The 22247-nt window shown below is 57.5% G+C and overlaps 1 protein-coding gene across 8 annotated transcripts in view; it reads right to left on the bottom strand.

Annotated features, from left to right (window-relative positions):
- Nucleotides 1–22247, bottom strand: part of KCNIP2 (potassium voltage-gated channel interacting protein 2) — a 41741-nt gene that overhangs the window by 1815 nt on the left and 17679 nt on the right. For 2 of the 8 annotated variants that reach the window (XM_079312463.1, XM_079312462.1), the window contains exons 2-4: nucleotides 998–1122; nucleotides 539–608; nucleotides 378–448 (exon numbers count right to left, since the gene is read on the bottom strand). In XM_079312463.1, coding sequence (XP_079168589.1) covers nucleotides 378–448; nucleotides 539–608; nucleotides 998–1122 — 266 coding nt within the window. Of the gene's footprint in view, nucleotides 1–377; nucleotides 609–997; nucleotides 1123–1726; nucleotides 2161–2202; nucleotides 2303–16023; nucleotides 16228–19971; nucleotides 20537–22247 lie in introns of those variants that run through there. The other 6 variants (XM_079312457.1, XM_079312458.1, XM_079312461.1 and 3 more) reach the window with 6 other exon arrangements.

Raw genomic sequence — 22247 nt, 5'->3', positions numbered from 1 at the left:
ACTATCAAAAAGAATTGGGGGAGAAAAAATTGCTTAACCATGTACATTTCTCACACTACTCCCTTGGGTCACAGCAGCCAAGAGGACAATGTGCATCATGACCTGCTGTTCAGCTAAAGCCTGAACAAGACCCAGCCATGGCTATGTGTGCTGGTCTGGGTCCCTACACAGCCCTACCCAGAAAATAAAGAAAGCCCCTTTTTTTTGCTTTCCATTGGTTTTCTGTTGCTTCTAGGAATTTAATAAACTCCACTAAGCCTGCAAAGCTCTTCATCCATCTGCAACAGCAACACTGCTGCCCCAGCCCATGGTCCCTGCAGGGATGTGCTCTCCCTGCCCTGCTGCACCCCACCACCCCCTCCTCACCCAGAGCTCACCTCAAAGCTGACGGAGCCATCGTGGTCGGTGTCGAAGGCGTTGAAGAGGAAGGTGGCATATGTGCTGGAGTCTGCAGGGAGGCAGGCAGCATTGGGGGTGCTGTGTGACCCTCTGCCCCACAGAGGCACCCATATGTATGGGGACAGGGACAGGCACTCACCTCCTTGAGGGAAGAACTGTGAATAGATCTGCTTGAAGTTTTCTTCATTGACAATGCCGCTTGGACACTCCTGCCAGGGCAAGGTCACAGCATCACTTCCACGTTGCAAAAAAGGGCTGAGCATCCCCTAAAAACCTATGGCTCCCCTGCCTTGCCCTCCAGCCCTCTGCACCTGGTGGGGTGGCTAGAAAGGCTGCTTGGAGCATCTCTCTGATTTTTTGGGCTGCACCCCTCACTGGAGGAGCTCTGAATCCCAGACACCCAGGAAAGGGGCTCTCTGTACCCTAGGAAACGGAGCACAGGACCAGGTATCCCCACTGAGCTCCCTGGAGGCAAGATCAGGCTATAGCCTTATATGAACTTCAACCCCAAAGTCCCAAAATCTTTCACAAAGCACCACCCCGAGGTGGACATGGCAGCAGAGGTGGGGGCTATTGGAGCTGGTCAAGGGCTACTCACATTCTTGAAGCCTCGGTACAGGACCTGCAGCTCTTTGCGGGTGAACTTGGTCTGCTCCTGGAGCTGGTCCAGCCCCTCAGGGCGGTGGCAGACGGTGGAGAGCTCAAACTCATCCTCAACACTGTCTGCAAGGAACCCAGGGGAAGAGAGGGTGGCTGAGGCCAGCACTGTCCTGCCCCATCTTGTCATGCCAGGGGGCAGGAGAGGCACCTTGCACAGCACACACTGTCCTCTCACGCCTGCCCAGGCTGACACATTTTTGGGGTGCTCTGCTCAGCCAGAGCTGCGTCTACGCCAGAAGGGGACATTCACAGACACCCTGGCTAGAGACCAGAGACTGACACTGGGCAACAACCCCCTCCAGTACAGCCCAGGCTGGGCACAAAAGAGGTGTGAAAACCCCCCAGTGCTGAAACCCTCCCTGCCTGCCCTTCTCCCAGCAGAGGCATCTGGCCTGTGGAGTTCAGACCCTTGATGTCCTGCAGCACCAGGGCTCACAACCAGCAGGAGAATTGCCCTTCAGCACCCTCAACTCCAAATGCCCCCACCCCCACAGCCTTTCCAGATTCTGTTCTGCCCACTGTGCTCCCACCTTCATTGACAGCTTCTCTCCACCAAGGTGCACAATCCCTGTCTGCAGCGACCACCACCCCTAGACCCCACTCAGCCAAGGGGGGCACACGGCAGATATTCCCTCTTCATGGGACAGTTCAGACCCTTCATACTCACCTTTTCCCAGGGGGGACTGCCTTGCACCATGGAGCTGGGACAGATCCTGACCAAGGGCTTGGACTCACCAAGGAACCAAGCACACCCAGTACAGGGGTAAGGGACTCTGCACTCACTCCCTGCCCAGCCTCTTTCATCACCCATCACACCTCCATCTCCAAACTGACTGTAAGCTTAGAGAAACAACTCCCCACCCCTTAGACCAGTGCCAGGAGCCAGCTCCCAAGCGGTTCTTGCCGCTGTGCATCCCGTGGGAGCCGCTCCAGGGAGATGAAGAGGGAAAAAAACCAGCCTGTGAGCAGGTAAAGACAGAGGTGGGTGCAGAGCCCATGGATGGGACCCCTCCAGGGCAGGGCTGATCCTGACAGCCAGGGCAGGGGAGAGGTGGAGGCGTCCCCTTCCCGCAGGCAGGGCCAGGGCGGAGAGCAGGCAGCAGCACCGCCGGGACAAACACACACAAAGGCAAGAAGAAGCACTTGCTTTCACTGAGCGAGGGGATGGATTTGGGCCGGCAGCAGGGCAGCAGTTTGAGGAATCGCTGCTTCAGCGCTTTTTTAGTTTGGACTGGCGGGTTGCCTGGAAGAAAGAAGGAGTCACCAAGCAGAAGAGTTAACACAGCATCAGCCCCCGGTCCCGACGGGCAGCAGGGCTGGGCACGCGGCGCGGGGTCATCTGAGCAGAGGCAGCACATGCAGCGGGAGGCTGAGGGAGCAGGAAGGCTAAACCCAGCCCAGGCTCTGGTGGACTTTCCTGCTCAGTCTCAAGACAAACCCAGCACTGGAGTATCCATCTTTAGGAAGGATGAGGACAACCCTGCTACCCAACCCAGCGCCTATGTACACCCCAAGCATATCAGGGTGCTCTGGAGACTCCCAGGAGCCCAGAAAGTCAGGAAATGGCAGGGCCAGACTCTGTCCTGTAGCCTTGAGGTCAAATATCTGCCCCCTGGGGACCATCTCTGAGGGACTCTGCAGGGACCTAAGGCTAAATGAAGCCCAAGAAACAGCCTGTGGCTGAGCCAGGGCATTGCATCCTCCCTAAGCTCAGGCTGGGTTTGATCCTGCTGGCACCCAAGGGCTGAAGGCAAAGCATGCACCAGACCCCCCATGCAGCCCAGACTGCAGCATGCACCCCACCCCAGTGCAGCACTGGGACCCAAGCCCAGGGACCTGCTTTGAGACAGCCAGGAGGGGAATGGGGCTCAGGGCTTGGCCTTGGCCAGGCTACAGGGCTGGGTGAGGGAGCCAGCCTGGCCCATGGCCACTGCATCCAAGTCAGCCTGCATTAACAGTAGGTCCCCTCACTGTACTGACCCCACTGCCAACCCCTGTTCCCCCATTTGGGCCCCAGTGGTTTCACTCAGCCCCATCTCTCCCAGCTGGTGTTGCCCCATGGCTGCAGACCCCTTCCCTCCCTTCCCCCAGTGCCTCAAGCCAGCAAACTCAGAGCAGGACTAATGCTGCAGGTAGGGAAAGGAGGAAGAGGAGGGAATGAAGGCCATGCTGGGCTCCAGCCTCTGAGGGGAGGCAGATACCAGCATGGGGACAAATGGGACAAAAGGTGCAAAGTCCCTTTTGGGGCTCTGGTTTGCCACTGTGTTTGCAGATGTCCAAGCATCCTGTTCATCTGCAAGCACCAGGTCACAATGCCTATGCATCCTCAGCCCTGGTTTTGGGGTTATTTCTCTGGGGTTCTAGCAAGTAGCTGCTAGAGAAGCCCTTTCTCAGCCTTGTGAGGATGAGCTGAGCCCCAGATGCCAGAAAAATGGTGTTGCATGGTACCCAGCTCCAGGACAGGGACATGGGTCTGCAGCCACTTCTAGGCAGGTTGGCCCCAAAGTGCCCACAGGCAGAACCTGGGACCCTCTGAGCTCACACCAAGGCAGCTCCATCATCCTCAGGGATGGAGAATAGCTCCATGAGGTTATGGATCCAGCAGGACATCCCAAAGCCACTCAAAGAGGGCAAATTCTCCTCAGGGATGTGACAGTAGGGTGTGTCACTCACAATAGGGTGACAGTGAGGTGCAAATGTATAGGGATGAACAAACACATCCCCTGGCATTTGTCAGGGGGTGACAGGGGCAGGGTGAGGACCAGGGTCTTGGCACTGGCAGAACAGCACAACCTGGCTCCTGTCTGCAGGCAGGTGAGGAAAGAGGCCTTTTCTTTCCTAGAAGTGGGTATCAGTTGTACATAAACCACGATTTTGTCCCAGCTTTGACCTTTCATTTACAGAGAGAAAGGGAAATTGCACCTTTCAGCCTTCCAAGGATGCTCTGGGGCCAGGTCCCTCCAGCAGAGCTGAGCTATGGGAACAGACCTGACAGGCAGAAGTATCCCCTTTTCTGAGAGGGAAGGGAGAGGGTGGGCAGAGCAACACCCAATGCCAGGGTGATGGAGCCAGGAGGGAGCAGGGCAGGAGGGAAACCACACAGCAAGAGATGCAACAGAGAGTAAACTGTGGTTGGACTCACAGGGGCAGCAGGTATAGGCACGTGCAGTAGGTCAGGTCGGGTGCAAGTTACACTTTAGTTTGTTATAAAGAAGGAAAAAGAAAAAAAAATAAGAACATGGGCGTTTTCTCAAGGAGGAAACCAAGGGGGGCCCAATTCCAGGGCCCCCAGGGCAGGGAGGGAGCACATTCAGCACATGCAGCTTAACAACAGGAGAGGGGTACCAGGACAGGGGCTTTGCTGTCCTGGCTTTAGTAAACACAAGGGCTCTGCTGAGTAGGACACACCACCCTCTTTCTGTCCCCAGCATCCAAACTACAGCAAGTCTGGGAGCTCCTCCTTGATGGCAAACAGCTGTGCCCAAAGATGAGGAGCAGAGCCCAACCACGTGCTGCTGCTCTGGACAAGGGACATTGCAGCTGTCCCTGCCAGCAGCAGCTCCTTTTCCAGATGCTGCTCTGCTCTCCACCCTTCTGCAAGGGCCCTCCAGCAGCTGGCACAGAACAAAAAGGGCTGGCAGGGTTTTATCTGCAGCTGGAGGTCTGGTGGGTTAAGTGGCTTGTCACTTTGCATGCATCACTCAGCAATTTGCAACTTCAAAACACACACACACAAACTGAGACCCATCCTTGGGTAGCACCAGAAGGGGAAGGGATTTCCCATCCCCACATCCACGTGCTGGTTCCAAAGGGGTGGCTCGATCCCTGCCCCAGAAATGATTGCCATCAGGATGGCCACGGACCACTTTGTATGGAGCCAGCAGCAGCTGATGTGTCCTTGGATGGATCCAGCCAATGCCACCTTGCTGAGGGTTACCCAGTGCTGGGCTGACACCCCCTCCCCATGGAGGACCCAAGCCTGGGCTGCTCCATGCTCTCCTCAGAGGAAAAGCAGGAGACAGAGCCAGTCAGATGCAGAACAATGTCCCTGTCCTCCCCTAGTGCCACAGCCACCAGTGCCCTCCCAGTGACAGCTGGATGGGGAGGCCAACCCACCCCTTCCATGGCACCCTCCTGCTAGAATTCACCCTCAACAACAAACCAACAGGCAATGTCAAAACTGCCTCATTCATTATCAGTAACCTAAGAGTTATTAATGCAAATCAATAAATTCATGATCATGATGGGAGGAAAATGTCCATCTCACAACAAGACCCCCTCCAGTGTCTCCAGCTCCAGGGAACAGCACCACTCCAGGAGGGGAGCAGAGCACCAGCAGCCTACCACCAATGCAGCACCAAAGCAGCACCAATGCAGCACCAGTGCAGGTCAGTTGACAGGTTGGAAGGAGCTGGTATCCCAAGGCTGATCTGAGCCCAGCTGCCCCTAAAAGCTGTGGCTGACAATCATCCCTGTGCAGGGCTCAGTCACACAGGGAAGCATCCAGCCTCAGGCAGTGCCACCAACCACAGCTCTCTGGGTCTGCAGTGACAGCAGGAGGAAGAGTGAGTCTCCCCAGCTGCCCTGGGGAGGTCAGGATGTGTCCCACCAACAGCAGCTCTGCAAATGACCCTCATCAGTCAGCAATGCAGAGCCAAGTGTAGCAAAGGTGCCAGACAGTCATCCATCAGAGGAATGAAATCACAGCTGGCATCTCCCAGGGCCAGAGAGTCCCTGTTCTGGGGGTGGGACAGAGTTGGGAGCAGCAAAGCTGCCAAGGGAGCTGCAGTTTGTGGGACAGCAAAAGCTCAGGACCAGGATATTCCCCAGTGCCAGAGGGAGAAACAGCTGCACAGCCCTTGTGCTGAGCAGTCCCCAGGGAAGCACTGGCCATGGCCAGATGGGCCACAGAGCCAAGTGGGGCTCACAGCACTGCTGTCCCCATTCCCATCCCCAGCCTGTGACAGTGCTCCCAGTAATCTGGTTGTGTCCAAAGGAGATGCTGCAGAATAATGATTTCTTCAGACTACACCATGTACAAAGTGTTGGGAGCAGGGAATGGGACAGGATACACATCCCAAGAGACAGTGGAGCTCAGGGGCTCCCCAAATGGAGCAGACAAAACTGCAGGACAGCCATATGCATCACCCTACTACAAAACCCACACACAGGGACACATCCTGCCCCCATCAGCACCTCCTCAGGCAGCAGGAACACACATCCAAGGAGCCAGAGGAGCAACCCAAAAAAAATGCCCCAGCAGAGCAGCAGCTCCTCTTGGCTGCAAGCAGTGTGTTCCACAAGAGAGCTACTGCTCTGCATATCCATTACCCAGATGCCATCCATGCCCTCCACAGTAAGGCACAGGGACAAAAAGTAGATGTGCTTCAGCCACACCCCAGCCAGATGTCAGGCAGTTCAGGGACATCCTCCATCAGAAGGAGGCTGAAAGCACCTCCTGGGCACAGCACTCTCCTCTCCTCCCCTCCGTTTTCCTTCTAGTTACTCCTCTGATCACTCCTAGCCACACACCTCCCATTCCAAGATCTGCCTACCCAAAGAGAGGTGATCTTCAGTGCCTTCATTGCACAGCATCCCCAGTGCCAGCAAGGAGGCAGAAGGGATGGAGGCAAACCAACCCCAAAACACATTCATGCAGAGTCTACTGGCAGCCCTTGTCTGAGCTGGGACTGTCCATGACACAGTCAAGGAAAGCAGCCAAGGAAACAAGGCATCAGCACCATGCAGCTCCCTGCACTCCCACCCTCACCAGGCACAACAAACAGGTCGTGTATCCATTGTTCTGACATATTTTGAGTCCTCTTCTTTGGCCACATCCAGCCCTATCCTGAGTGCCCACTTGCCAATCCAGAAAGCTCAACCCCCAGAGCATCCTCTTCTTTCTCTAACCCTGGCACAGCCCTGCAGGGAGGGCAAAGGGGCTCTTGCCTCCTTTCCCATATTTTCCCCATAGCCACCACTTTCTGTAGCAGTGAGAAAGCTTTGCCCTGCATGGTGCTGCACCCCACATTCATGGCTCTTTCTTCCCATCTCACACTTATCTCCTCAGCCCCAGTTACCTGCAGTGCTTTCCCCATCATCTGACAAAACCCAGCCCTCTGCATCCCACCGCCCTGAGACTCCAACACCCCAGACAGTCTCCATCCCCCAGCACCCCACATGCACATCAGTGTATCCCAGTGCCTCACGACCCAGACACCACACATTGCAATGCCCATAAATATTCACACCCAATATCTTAACACTGAATCACCCCCAGACACCCTCACTTCCCCAGCCCCCTACACCCTAATGCTGCCAGACACACCAATGCCCCTCATGCACCACATCTCTCCCCCCACAAAAAAAATAAAAAGGCACTAAACTACACTAATTTGTCAAAAACTCCCCTAAGCACCCTGCAACCCTTGGGATAGGAAGAGCACCTCCACCACCACATCCCCATCTCATTGAAACCCCATCCCCATCCCACCTCCCCCGGTCAGGTCGATGATGCCCAGAGCTTGGAGTATCTTGAGGCTGGAGCAGAGCAGCAGGATGATTCCCACCGTTTGCAGCCCCTGCAGGTCCCAGGGTGCCTCAGCAGCCGCCATCCCCAGACACGCAGCCCCGGCAGCTGCTCTGGCAGCAACAGACCCAGCAACGCAGGAGAGGGGAGGAGAGACCTGCCTTGGCCCTCCCTCCTCCTGCCCTGGCACCCTCTGGGGTCCCTTGGGGCACCCAGGCTGCAGAGAAGGAGAGCCCACGAAACTGCCCAAGGGACTTAGGGGGTCAGCTCTCCTCCAGGGCATCCCTGCACCACACAGCCTGGGGCATGAACCTGCAAAGGGGTGCAGAATGGCCACCAGTGGGTGCAAGGAGGTGGAGGAGGCTCAGCCACACTGACTTCCAGCCCAAGAGCAGCTTGTGGTGGCAGTGGAGCTGAGCAGTCTGCAGGGACCCCCAGGTTCATCACACACTAATGGGACACTGCTGCCACCAGCCCAGGGACCAGCTCTGTCTAGGAAATCCCCTCAACCCCATCACAAACCACCAAACCTTCTCCCCAGCAGTGTCCCCACCTTGCATGGCATGAGCTCCCTGCCTTGGAGCTCAGCCTTGTCCACTGATCACCTCCACAGACATCTGCAACCCTCATCTCCTCCCTCTTCCTTTGCATCTCTGCACCAGCAAGTCAGCCACAGCCACAGCCACAGCTGGGGGCTGCCAGCCCTGGGTATGTTGCTTGCTGCTGGACAGAAATGTGCTCCACAGGGTGCAAATACTCCCCACAGGGTGCTGCCTGGGGGAGGGCAGTATGTCAGGGACAGCCAGGGTGGGTACTCCCCACAGCCCACCCAAAATCCTGCTTTAAGGGCAGCAGGACAGAAACCCCAGCCTGGCAACAGTGGTTATTAGAAAGTCACTTTCAGTTGTCTATACATCTCTCATTTAAAAGCTGCTTCTGATGTGGCCACCTCCTGCCACAGCAGGACGTTTGCAAATGAGACATTTTCCTGTATCCCAGGGAGAGGATGCTGTACTCAAACATGGATGGCACATCTGACATCCCAGTAACTGCACTCCAGGGACCATGGACTCCATACTCCCCAGAGCCCAGCCCAGGCATTTCTATTCCCACCTATGCTCAGTCCTGGGGTCTAATGCTGTCCCTCACAGGGGAGAGGTGAGGGAGATCCCATTGAGTTTCCACAGCACCCTTCAGCCCAACACAACCCTGCACTAGAGTCACAGCCTCTCCCACTGGACTCAAAGGTTTCACCCTCCACCAATAGAATAGGACTATAAAGAAGGGTGGTCCTAATATGCTCCTTTGCTCTCTACATTTCTTGCTTTCTCTCCAACTATGATTTTCTAACTTCCCTATGACTGAGTGATCTCCTGCCCCTCCATCTGCTGGCTCAGGGCCCAACCTGGGACAGAGTGGGGGCCCTGCTCCATGTCCACCTGGGTCTCCTTGCTCCCTCTCCAGGTACATCAGCAACAGTAAGAGCAAATCAGGCCAGAGGGAATTGGGAAGGAAGCAATGTGAAAAGTGATTAACACAAGGCCGGAGGGAGAGGAGATTCAACAAGCTAATTAGATCTGGCTGGGCTGAGCAGGACGTGTCACCATGCAGCAGCAGTGGCACAGGGTGCACTACAGGTACTATGGACCTTGGGGAGCTCAGGGCTGCAGGGAGAGCCAATCCTGCCCAGCCCTGGAGCCAGCTGACAAACCTGCTCACCCTTGGAAAGGCAAGGGTTAAAGGGAAATCTCTGGTGCAGCCCAACACACAGAATTCCAAACTTCAACCTGGAGTGCCTGCAGGTCTAGATTTCAATGCTCCAAGATCCACCCCCTTCACAAGCTCACCTTGACCTCTGGGGTCTGTCAAACCCACCAGGCTGGATTATACCCTGAGCCCAGGGACCAAAGCATCACACCCCAGAGTCCCTCCTGCAGCCAAGATGCAGCACTCCTGCCAAAGAGGTTCCTGGAAAGCAGGAGGCATCAGGGCTTGGCACAGGACTTTGCTCTCGCCAGCAGCTTGGGGGTGCTCGCTTTCTCCCCCCTCCAGAGGAACCCTCACCCTGAGCCAGCCACGAGGAGTTGTCCACTCTGCTCACTGCCACCACCCTCCTGCCTGGCACCTTTTGGGGTGCTGGTGGCACCCAGGTGTGATGCTGCTCCCTCCTGTTTCTCCCCAGATTCTGGAAGGGTTTGGCACCCTCCCAGCCCTGCTTCTCTATCCATATCCTGACCTCTACAGCAGCAGCAGCAGCCCTAGAGAAGGCAGAGGCCAGCACACCCCATGCTGGGGGCTCTCCAAGACACCCCCAATCCTGCCTGCCCCCCCAGCATGTACCCTGAACAGCCAAGGCAGGAACAGCCTCGGGCGGGCACCAATTATCCCGCCGACAGCAATCTGCAACTTCATTTAATATTAATCCGTGGCTGGGCTACGCGGGCGGCTCTCCCGCCTCTTCCCTCCTCCAGCCAGGACCGATTGCTCTGCACTGAATTATTGATGCTGCACTTCAAGAGGCAAAATTGATAGCATTTCTCTCCACCTGCCCCATCCTGAGAGCTTGGCCAAAGCAGGGTCTCTGCAGGGGTCTGAGAGCCTCCTGCATGGCTCTGCCAGGAGATGTTCAGGGCTGGGGACAGGCATGATGGCACAGGGCAGAGGTGGGATGACACAGCCCATCATTGATTATCCAGCTGGTAAACCCCATCAGTTCCAGCATTGATCACCCTGGAGATCCTGGAACACAGTGCACTCGTGGGAGATGCTCCATTGCTGCTGCCAGACAGTGGCTGTGCCCGTGCCACCAAGGCTGTGGCAGGATCCCAGGGGATACAGTGCCAAGCAGACAGGGCAAGGGATTGCAGTCAGCACTTCTATCCAAGCCCTTTCTCAGGGAAGTGCCAGCTCCAAATGAAGGATAGGGCGCTTGAGGCCTCATCCAGCTCAATTTGGGAACTCAGCAAGCCTGGAATTCCCCCCAAGATCTCATTGCAAGATGCTCCCACTGAACCCTTCCCCAGGCTTAGCGGGATTGTCTTGGTCTCCTCTGGAGCTGCTCCATTCCCAGCCCATCACTGTGGTGGAATGACACAACCAGCACAGGCTGGGCAGAGCAAGCTGCAGGCAGGGCACCAGCAGAGCTGGGGCAGGAGAGCGTGGGCAGCATCGATTGCTCCAGAGCAGGAGCACAGCCCCGGCTCCATTAGCACACCCAAGCCATTAGTGTTTGGTTTCAGGCTCTCTGCGGTCTCTGGGCTGTCACTGCTGACGGGGCCATGGCTTGTAAACAACCCATGGAGGGGACACAGTATTTTCCAGCCCCAGACACTGCCTGGGACCTTCCCTGGAGAGCAAAATCCTACCTGCTGCCTCTCAAGTCAAGAGGGGAAGCGACCTATGCAACAGCACCTCACCCCCATCCCAAACCACTGCTGTTCACACACAGGACTCCTTGCACAGTGCCCAGGGCTCAGCTTAACTTCAGCCAATTTCTGCCTCTTAAGCAATATTTCCCTCTCCTCTGGGCACCTTTAGGCAATAGGAACAATTGCTGGCAATCCAGGGCACCTGGATCCCATTCCCATCCTCACAGCTGAGGCACATCTCCAGCCAAGTCAGAGGGAACTGCAGCTTCCCAGCATGGGAGTGAGGGTGGAGGGGGACAAGCACGCCCTGTTCCTTTTGGAGGGGTGACAGATGGCCTGGACAAGGCTGGACACAGGACACCCCATCTCCAGCATCCTGATTTGGCCCATGCTAGGGAAAAGTCAGTTGCAGATGGACAAGGAGTGTGCCCCAGGAAACAGAGGAGCCAGACAAGGCAAGGAGTGGCCCCTGCCTTGTCCTGAGCCCCTCATCAGGGTTGCTGCAGGGGCTGGGGGCTCTCTGTCTCCACTCCTTCTACTGCACCTGAGAGCTGCAGAGCAGCTGCAACCAATGCCACCGATTTTGGTCCAAAGCTTCGAGAAGCTACATGGGGAAGCAAAAGCACTGGTAAGGGGGAAACAGGGTACTGGTACCCCCAAATCACCAGTAGAACTCAGGAGGGGGAATCCACCCTGGGCACAGTCAGCATGCCTTCCCCTGGCACTCACAAGGCAGGATGTCTGTCAGGTCAGCTCCTGCCTCAGTTTCCCTCCTGGTATGATCCACCTAGGAGTCCCTGCTGGAACACAGGGACTTTTAGCACACAGTTAAGCAGTAATGAAAAATTCCACCCACTTTTCCTGTCCTGTGATCAGATTCCCAGGATCAGAGGGAGAGATACTCCCTCCCTCCCTATCCCCAGGCACAGCCAGCCTGGGGTGCAGCCCCGGGGTGCTGTCTGCTCCACTGCTGGTGGAGATGAGCATTCACCACCACACCCAGCCTGCGTGGGAGCCTCACAGCAGAGTATCCCAGGGCACCAGTGGACCAGGGAAACTGTCTGTCCTCTCCTCACCCTGTGCATGCCCCAATGCCAGGGACCAGCCAGGCTGAAGCATCCTTCAGAGAGGCGTGTGCAGGCATGGGGAGGGGCTGGGCAGGGCTGGGGGGACCCTTCACACAACCATCACCCTGGCAGTCCAGGGAGCTCCCAGCCAAGCAGTCCTGACCTTGCTCCCACCAGGCACAGAGTCCCCCGAGCAGACCCAGGTTCTGTCAAGTGTCCCCTCTGTGTCCCCCCACCCTGCCCGAGGGCCACAGGGAGCCCAGGGGAGAGCCAGGAGCAGGGAGCCCAGCATGCACCATCCTGCCTGAGCCTGGCTGCTCTGCAGACTGGTGCTGAGTCCAACTCCTCACATGCACAGTGTGGTGACAATGGTCTCTGGTAACACCTTGCTCCTGTGGAGGTGCTGGAAAACACCTGTACCCACATATATGGTCACACACAGTCCCAGCCCACAGCACCCCAGCACCCATCAAAGTCACCACCGTACAGCAGCCACCTTGCCAGCCCTGAACCCTCCCTACATCCCAGCCACAGGCAGGACACTCTGCTCCCTGCACCCTTCAAGCAGCCAATGGACACCAAGACTTTACCAGGGATGCAGCAGCCCTGGAGGATCCTTGGGGGCAGCTCTGGACACCCACCACCTGCACCTCATGTCCCTGGAGGTGACAGCACCACCCACACCCGTTACCTTCCAAGGACACAGGCTCGAAGAGGCCAAATTGCTCCAGCACCTTGACGAAGAGGACCAAGACCACCAGCACTGCAACCATCTCAAGGCCTTCCAGGTTCATGGTGGGGGTGTCTCATGGCCCCTCACCCCCTCACCCCTCCCCACCACAGCCCTTGAGCCCCAGCACTCAGCAGCCAGACCATGCATCCCCAGGGACACCCTCCTGTGTCCCTGCTGGGGGGTTTGGCTGTCACCCCCTACTCAGGGGCACCTGCCATCAGCCATGGGCAAGCCAGGGGTCAGTGCAGGGCTGTGGCAGGAGGCTCAGGGAGCCACAGCTGAGAGCCCAGGCGGAGCGAGTGAGAGTGGAGAGAGGCCAAATGGAGGGAGGTGTGGGGGTGGCGGATGGGGGGGTCAGAGGGGGAGAGAAGGCATGCCCTCCCATTCCAATGACACCACCTCCATCGATTTGCTTAATGCAGTTGCTAAGGAAACGGGCCACAGATATTAAAAGGCACTCAGTTCCCAGGGGGGACACGGGGAGGGGCAGGACGCTGGGCACTGGCAAAACATCCAGGATGGGGATGACTCAGATTTGTCCTCTGTGCCCCAGACATGTGTCTGCCCCGTGGGGACCAACTTGGCTAAACAACTCAACATCTCCCTCCTGGAGAGTGTCTGGGGCAACAGCTCCATCTGCCCCATTTCCAAGCAGGCAGATGGGTCCACCTGTTTTGCTGGGAACACCAAGGGAGCAGGTCTGGGAGGAGAGGCTGGGAGCAGATCTGTGATGCAGAATGCCCAAGACACTGCCAGACCCCCAAGTGGTGCAGCAATGAGCAGGAGAGGAGAAGGTGCAGGGGCTGGGGACCCAGCCAAGGTCACACAGAAGCTGCAAAGAGGGTGAACCTGTGCATCTGACTGCCTTGAACACACATCCACACAACCAACATAGCTAAATTTAGCTCCCCTGCTCTTTTTAAACAGCATTCCAGCCCTTGCCTGGCTGTCTGATCACAAGCCACAGGGATCACTGGGGATCCAGGTACCCATGGTCACTGCCTATCCGCAGGGCTCAGCACCCCTTGGGGTCTTTCCCTAGGGGAGCTCTCCCATCACTTTCCTCAGGGATGCCCTGCACTGCCTATCTCCAGGCAGACAGTTCCCACATGGCACACGATGTAAAACCAGTCCTAATTCCAGCACTAGTGGGATAAGCAGGGAGCAGGTCTGCCCCCATGCCACTGCTGCCTCCCACCCTTCCTAGTTCACCCCAGGGGCAGGGCCAGCTGCCACAGCTACAGGTGAGGTGACCATATCCAGGCTATGGAGCAGACCCACAGCAAGAGCTCCCCGCAGGGCTGCCTCACACCAATCTCCCAGGAACCCCCATCTCCAGCCCAGCAGGCTGCAGGTTTGTCCCCTGGCAGGGGATGGAGAGGGCTGGTGTCTCAGTCCCAGGTTGTGGCATGGCCTGGCTACCTAATGGCTCTATGCCACCAGGCTTGGCATCTCCTGCCCACCTGGGGCACGCTCCCAAGGTTGTTCTAACACCAGCAGAAGATGCCAGAGATGCATCAGAGGCATCTTGGGGAAAGAGCTGAAAGTCTTCCCTGGGGAAATATTACTCAGGCTGGAAGTTTTCAGACCTGGCATTTCCTCTTCTTGGAAAGAGCTGAGTTTCCAGGCACTGAGCCTGGATTTCACGTGTCTGCCTCCCAGCTTTGCCCTCGAGTCAATCCCTCTGGGCTGGGCTGGCACAGACCTGTTGCACTCCTGCAGGAAGTTTCACTGATGTCAGCTGCATTTTTAAAGACACTTTTCTTGCTGAGCCCATCACAGCCCATCCTCTCCTCCAGCCTCCAGCTGCTTCCCGTGCTGATGTCTGTCCTGCAGACCACGAGTCTATTTTTGCAGCCTAGTTTTGGCCAGACACAGAGTGAGGAGCCTTTCCAGCCTGATCTAGAGGGTTTAGGACACCCTCTCTGCAAAGGGAACCTGCTGAACCCATGTGAACAGACTGTCATCTGCCCCTCATGTCTCTGGCAGCACTGTGGGATGCTGGGGCTGAAGGGTACAGTGGCAGGTCAGTCACTGAGTGACAGCTTCCCCACCTGCCCTTGTGCCTCTCCCGTGCCAGCCTTCTCCCCAGTGAAACAGTGACAATTCTCCCACCAGCTGCCATGTCAGGATTACACATTTCCATGTCAGAGCCATTAAAAAACACTCCATTTTTTGCTGCCAGCATGACACAGAATCCCACCAGGACCAGCACATGGACCCATGTCCCAGGGCCACACACTATGCCCAGGTCCCAGCACCCCCAGACTCCTCAGGGTTTCTTGCCCAGAGTATATTCCCTCTGACTGAGAGCAGCTCCAGATGGGATAGGTGTGACAAAGGACAACCCCATTACCTCACCAAGGTCCCCAGGGATGTTACTCCATCTGGAGCTGCCCCCAGGATGGAGGAGATCACATGTGGGATGTCACCAGTGGAGCCAGACCCACAGCAGCCTGCAAGGGATGCTCAAGAGCACACCAGAAGTGTGGGACAGGGCTTTGCCCCCACCCCACTGAGGGGCATCACTGCCAGGGGGGCTCCTTGACCCTGCAGCCAGCCAGGATCTGGCCATGCTGTGGGAAGTGGCTCAAGGCTCTGGCTAAGCTGTGCAGAGAGGTCTCACAGATGGATGGAGCAAGGCACACCCCGGGCAGGAGAGGTTCTGCACGTCCCCAGACATGTAATGCCAGTTTCACCCCTCCTGCCCTGTTCCTTGCTTTGGGGTCTCACCCTGCAAACCTCCAACATTCACATCCCATTGCAGTGGGGCTTGGAGAGACCCTTCACTGGAGAAACTGGGACCCCCACCACATCCCAGAGCTCCCCAACACACCAGCTAAGGACCAAAGATGTGGGTCACGCCCAAAGAGACCCAGAGCCCCAAAACACAGACTGAGCCCAAGCATGAGCTCCAGGCACCCTACAAGAGTGGGAGGCTCCAGAGTCCATCTGCATCCCCATCTCACAGAGAGGGGCAGCACTACCTGGACACCAGCAGCATGGTGGACACGGAGCAGCCCTGGACAGAGCCCTGAGCCACAGCTCAGCCCCGGGGCTGCTCTCACACACAGCAGAGCAGGACCACGGCCAGCAGGAGCTGATGAAGTGACTGAGGAGATGGAGGTCTCCCAGAGAGGCAGAGAGGGAGTCCCCAATCCACCTCTCCCTCACCAAGCATCTGGCTGCCTCACCACTTGGCTTGTGGAAGCGGCCAGGCCGGGCCACCCTGTCCCCCCACGTCCCCCCGTGTCCCCAGCCCCGTACCTTCAATGCCACTGATGATTTTGAAGCAGCGAGTGGTAAACCAATAGGAGATGAGGAGGAGGATGGCAATCAGGGAGGCATAGAGCAGGCTGTCGTTGTGCAGGGATGTCCTCTCCATGGCCCCATGCCCCGTGCCAGCCCCGCTGTCTATCTGGGGCAGCCCTGTCCCCCCGCCAGAGGAGCGGCCACCGCGGGCAGGGAGGCGGGCAGGCAGGCAGGTAATTGGGAGCCTTGTGTGAGAGCCAGGCTCCCAAACCAATTACCTTAATTGTGCTCAGACAGCACATGGCAAACAGTTAAAAATAACCCTCCTGGCCCGGGGGGAGAGTGGCACCATCAGCCAGGAGAAGGAGGCAGGGGGCAGAGAACAGACGGGGCTCTTTACACATGTGGCTGTGTCCCAGTACTATGGGGACAAGCAAGGCAACAATACAGCCCAAGGGGCTGCTCTGACTTCCCTGATGATCTTGGGATCCCCGGGACTCAGCCCCTTGCTGCTACACCACAGGTGAAGCTGGGAGTCCTGGAAACGGGCTCCCTAGGGAATGATGCTGCCAGGATCTGTGCTGATGCCTGTCCTTGCTCCAGACATGGGGCCTTGAAGGAAGGTGTCTCTGCAGTTCTGCCATCCTGGAGAGCTGGGTCTGGCAGAGAGGCACTGGCATCTCCTTCCCTGTGTCCCACAACAGCACTTCCCCAGGGATGTCTGCGATCAGCATCTGCTTCTCTCAGCCTGGACTCAGAGCCAACCAGCCTGGTTCCTGCTCTGTGATGCCAGGTGCATGTAGATAGTGCCACTGTGGGTTTGGGCACACTCATTCCCAGATCCCAAACCTCATGGGATTAGCTGCACCCATGCCTGAGACGCTTCTGGCCTTATCTGCTGCCCCATGTGACACACAGCTGAGGGAGACACTGGACCCAAGTCTTTCATCCCAAACCCTCTTTGCATGCAAGATGTCCCATGCACCCACAGCCAGGAGTTGTGGCCACTGGGTGGGTGAGGAGTACAGCATTGCCCCAGCTGTGCCCCTTTCAGGGAGCAGAACCCAAGCATCCAGTTCCATCCCTCCTTTCTCTCTCCCCCAGGATCAATGGCTCTGAGGATCCACAGGTGACACAGGACAGGCAAAGTGGCCCTGCATGTGCCCATGGCTCAGCACTGGGGAGAGCAGCAGCCCTGTAAGCCTGCCCCAGGACCAGGCAGCCCAGGCTGGCACCGAGTCCAGGCTGCCTGTCCCACTTTGGGCTGTGACACGAACAGCCACAAAGCTGTCCCCACCCAGCCACCCCCGCCCTGGCTCTCCAGTGTTGCCAGCAGAACAGCCCTGCTACACAGCTAAATTTAAACACTCCGGCAGCCACCTGCTGGGTGCTGTATAAATAACCCCTGGAGTGGGGTTTCTTGCCCAAAAAGCAGCTCCATACACACAGCATGCCACAAGCACACCCAGAGCCATCAGGCAGCCAGTGGCTGGTCCCTGTCTCCATCCTCCCAGCACTACCAGCAGCTGGGGATGGGGAACTGTCCCCCACTGTGGGATAGAGCAGATGGGGATGGAGCAGGACAATCACCCATCCTCAAGGGACCTGTCTCTTCAGGAGGGGAACACGCACCTTGACCATGGCCAGGATCTGCCCTCCTCGAGAGCCACCCCTGTGGCTACCCCTGAAGTGCTCTTCACCCAGTGCAGCAGGGTGTTAGGGTGCTCCTTCCACAAAATGTGCCACAGGACCCGCTGGGCCACAATGAGATGACAGTCCCTGGGCACAGCTGGGCAGCTGCTGCCCAGGTCCCCTGGGTGCTCCTGACCTGCTGGGGGGCCAGCCTGATGGATAGGAATTTCTCCTCTTTTTTGGTTCTCGGGGCCATCATCCATTAGGGAGAGTTAAATTTAGGTTAAAGCTGATCCCTTATTACCTTGCTGCTAATCAGAGCGCGAGCAGATTATTAATAAGCACATTAAAATATTGGTGAAATGCTATTTTTGGGAGGTGAAGTCACAGTTTTAATCTGGCTAATTGATTGAGTCATTTCTCTTTGCCCTCTCTGGCGACCTGTCCTTGGCCAGCTCCCCAGGGCACCCAGCCAGGGGCCCCTTGCCCCAGGCCCACCAGGTGAGACACTCAGTGCCTTCTGCAGTGAGCTCCAGGGGACATCCTTCAGCCATGCAGGAAGGACAGGGATCACTGCCACCCAAAAGGGAATGATGTGGTAGGATAACAGCTAGAGAGGTGTCAGCATCTTGGTGACCCAAGGATCAGAGCAGCAGCTGGGAAGGAGGGGAGCTGCAAAGGGCAGAAGGCAAGTCCCACATCCCAAACCCAACTCAGATCTGCCTGGCTTTGGGGTTCACCCCATTTTGGCTTTTCTCAGAGCTTGGGAAGACACCAGGAAGATGGTGAGGGTAGTCAGTGCCCCATGTCCAGCAATGCCCTCTGTGCCCATCCCCATCCCATGCACACCCAGCAAGGCTGCAGGGAAAGCCCTTGGTCCTGTTTAGCACCACACATGGTCACTCCAGGAACCCAGTCCCAGGGGACACCTGCTGCAGTCCCAATGCCACAGTAGCCAGCTGTAAAGCCCAGGACAGTGGGAGAAGGATCTGCAGATATCCTTGCAGGTGGTGGGGTTTAGGAGCATCCCGAGGTCCTGTTCCCTCTTTGCTCCATCACCTGCAGCTCTGCCCCTGATGCCCTGGGCTGGACTCAGCTGACTCATCCTCTGCCCCCTCCACTCCAGGCAAGCTGGCTGGTGCCCAGTGGAGCCAGCTAGCGGGGATGGACCTGGCACTGCTTGCGGCACACCCAGCCTCCGGAGCCTGGCTTGCTACTGGCCTTGGGGACTGTCCCCTGCTGTGACTGGGAGCCTCCATCCCAGGGCTTGAGTCCCAGCGTGTGGGCAGGGAGGTAGCATGCCATCATGGCTCACAGGTCAAATACTGCTCCCACATCCCAGCCTCCAGAGCTGTGCCAAGTGCATCTCTACGCTATCCCCACATTTTCCTGGCCCCAAGGACAGGCACAGGCTCTGGAGACCCAGGGGTTTCCCCAGGAAAGGAGGGGACAGAACCTGGGAGGGGTTTTCCAGGCAGGCTGAGTCCTGGCAAAAGCAGTGCACATCCCAGCCCTGCTGTGAGGCGTGACGCTGCCACATTGGCCTGACAAGGCTTTCCCTGCACTCACGGAATGGGGCATCCCTTCCCAGCACTGCTGGGACTCAGAGGGGCAGCCCAGTGGTCCTCAGCAGGGCAAGGCCATGGGGCTGCCAACTTTGCCCCTGCACAGGGACAGGGGTGGGAGTAGGGCACCCAGATTCCCAGCACACACAAGCCCATGATGATCTCCCCAAGGGTTTAGGAGGTGGTTCTGGGTTCACACCCAGAAGAGGGGGCTCTGGGCAGCTGGCAGGGCAGTGCAGGGGCAGAGAGAGGGTGAGGGTCCTGCCATGGCAATGACAGCAAAGCAGGAGCACACAGCATGAAGCTCTGTCTCCATGACCAAACATCCCAGGACAAAAGAACAGTAGATGCAGACACCAGGGTGTGTCCCTGCCCTGCTCATGGGGCACACCCAGGGCTTCTTAGTCCAGCTAGATGAAGGGCAAGGCTCCAGCCCCAGAGAAGTCAGATTCCTCGACATGTCAGGAACCATCAGACCAGCTGCAATTTATTTATACAGCAGTTCTTTCATGCTCCACTTTCCACCAGCCCCCTCCCCAAATAAAACATTCCCCTCACTCCAGGTCCACAAGGGGCCTTTTGCTGCCTCCTAGAACCATCTTCAGCTTTGCTCCACACGGAGCTCAATGCAACCCCTCCACCAGAGGCTGAAGCACTCAGCACCTTAACAGTATTTCTCCCCTCCCCAAATAACCCCCCAGAGCTCACCAGACAGACACCCCCTCTAACAGAGCAGACACCCCGTGTCCCCCAGGGCGGTACTTACCCTGGGAGAGAGTCCCGGTGACAAACTGGTAGAAGAAGCGGATCACCCGGCCCAGCTGCCTCTTGCAGCGCTGCTGGCAGTGGCTCATGGCTCCAGCTCCCAGCGCTGGGGAGGGACCCAGCCGCACTCCGTGCCGCTCGCCCAGCAGCCCCCAGCTCCTCCGAGCAGCGGCCGGTGCCCGGGGGAGGGCTGACCCTTCGTGCCCGGGGCGAGCCTGCGGGCATGGGCGCCCGGCGGAGCGGGCACGGCAGCGCCCGGAGCGCGGCAGCCGCCGGCCCCGCTCCCGCTCCGCTCCCCGCAGCCGCGAGTTCGGCGCGGGGATGCTCCGGTGCCGGCGGCACTGGGACAGAGGGTCCGGCGGCGCCCTCCCGGTGCCTCACGAAAGCCGAGAGGGAGCGGGATATTCGGGCTCGCCCCCCCGGGCCGTGCCCTCCCGCCGGCCCCCTCCGTGCCGCAAAGTTGCGGGGAGCGGCGTCAGGGGGATGCGGGGTGCCGGGGAGCCCAGCGGGGCCGGCCAGCCCTCCGGCAAAGGCGGATGGACGCCTCCCTGGCTGGCACAGCCTCGGGTTGCCCCCGGCTCCTGATCCGCCCCTTGGCACCAGCTCGACCCGGCACTTCACGCCCCGGCTGGCCGGGAACCAGAGGCAGGTTGGTATGGCAACCCGCAGACTCCACAGGTCCTGCTGACCAATGAGGCACCGCTGTATCCCAGGGCCGCCTCTCTCCAAGAGCAGGCAAGGATGCTCCTTCCGGAGGGAAGCCGGCACCGGGAGCATCCTGCATCCTTGGGCATCAGCCATCCACTCCCACAATCAAGTGTTGTGAGCATCCTGCATCCCTGGCATCAGTCCTTCATCACTGCAAGTGCCCTGCATCTCCAGGCACTCACTTCTGCTGGCTCCACACAGGGGAGGAGACAAGGATGAAGGCAAGGATAGGAAGGAGTCAGACTCTGAGACCACCCAGGCTAAGAGCTGCTTGCTCCAAAACTCAGTCTGGCAGCAAGTTGCTAACTTGCACACTATGTCAGAGCCAAAAGTCAAACTGGAGCGTGGTGGCAGTGGGATTTCCCTGCTCCCAGAGCCAGCCTGAGATGATCTGTGCAGACCCAAGACAATATCCCTTCCCCTAGTACCATTTTCGCAGCTGTATTTCATGTCTACAGTGCATTCACCCCCCACAGCAGCAGGATTCTATCAGTTCTGAATCCATCCAGGCTCTATAATCTCATAAATTTCATCTCTTATTAATAGGGAAGGAAGCGAACAAAAAGGAACCTGATGGAAATTACAGCTTCTGTCCCCTCAGGGATGGAAAAGAGGGTGGAGCCATGATACAGACAGGAACAGCCAGACTGTCCAGACCCTACCAATACCTCAAGAAGGAGTCCAAAGAGAAGGGGCAATAGCTCACCACTTCTCACCAACCCTATACTGGTGTTGGCATAGGGGAACCTCACCTCTTGCTCCCCAAAGAAGGGCCATCCCCTCCAAACCAAGCCCCCTTGTCTGCCCCCTGTCTTATACAGGCCATGGCCCTGCAACAAGGGGGGCAGCTGCCCGGCAGAGTGTCTCCACACCATGACAGTGTCCCAGAGGGACCCACAGCAGGGGATGTCACACTGGCACTGCATAGCTGAGCCAGGTTTGGAGAGATCCTAAACAAGACACAACACACAGCACAGCAGGGACTTGCAAACCTTTAACAGTATATCCATAAAGACCCAGGCCAGGGAAGGGCTGCAAGGAACATCAGCCTCACAAGGGGGTGAGCTAAGGCAGATTGGGCAGCTCAGCAGATAGAGACACAGATGTAGAGACAATCTGTGAATGCAATACCTTGACTGAACCTACCCCTGTGAACCACTTGCCTCCAGCTGAAAGTTCAGAGATTTGGGTAGCCAGTAGTGCCCAATCCACTCCCGCCACCTTCTGTGGACAGGTCTGGGCTTTAGGATCCCCATCCATGTCTACAGTATCCAGGAGCTCTGCTCCTGGCTCAACCTCACAAACAAACACACTGGGACAGTTTATTGCAGTGATCAGGTCCCATGAGCCGTGTGATACAAATCCTGCAAATGCTCAACATCCCCAGTGCTACAGGGACCAGCCAGCACAAATCAGAGCAAGGCAGCTGCAGCATCCCAAAAGCCCACGGGATACAGGACTGGAGGCAGAACTGCCACAGGAGGGTGCCAGAGCCCACAGTACGTGACAGCAAACAAAGTTTGCAGATCATCCCAAACCCTACCATCCACCTCCTTGGCAGCCAGTTTC

Source organism: Erithacus rubecula (genome assembly GCF_903797595.1).
Source record: "Erithacus rubecula genome assembly, chromosome: 9".
Classification (NCBI taxonomy): domain Eukaryota; kingdom Metazoa; phylum Chordata; class Aves; order Passeriformes; family Muscicapidae; genus Erithacus; species Erithacus rubecula.
This window is presented reverse-complemented; position numbering and strand designations above follow the sequence as displayed.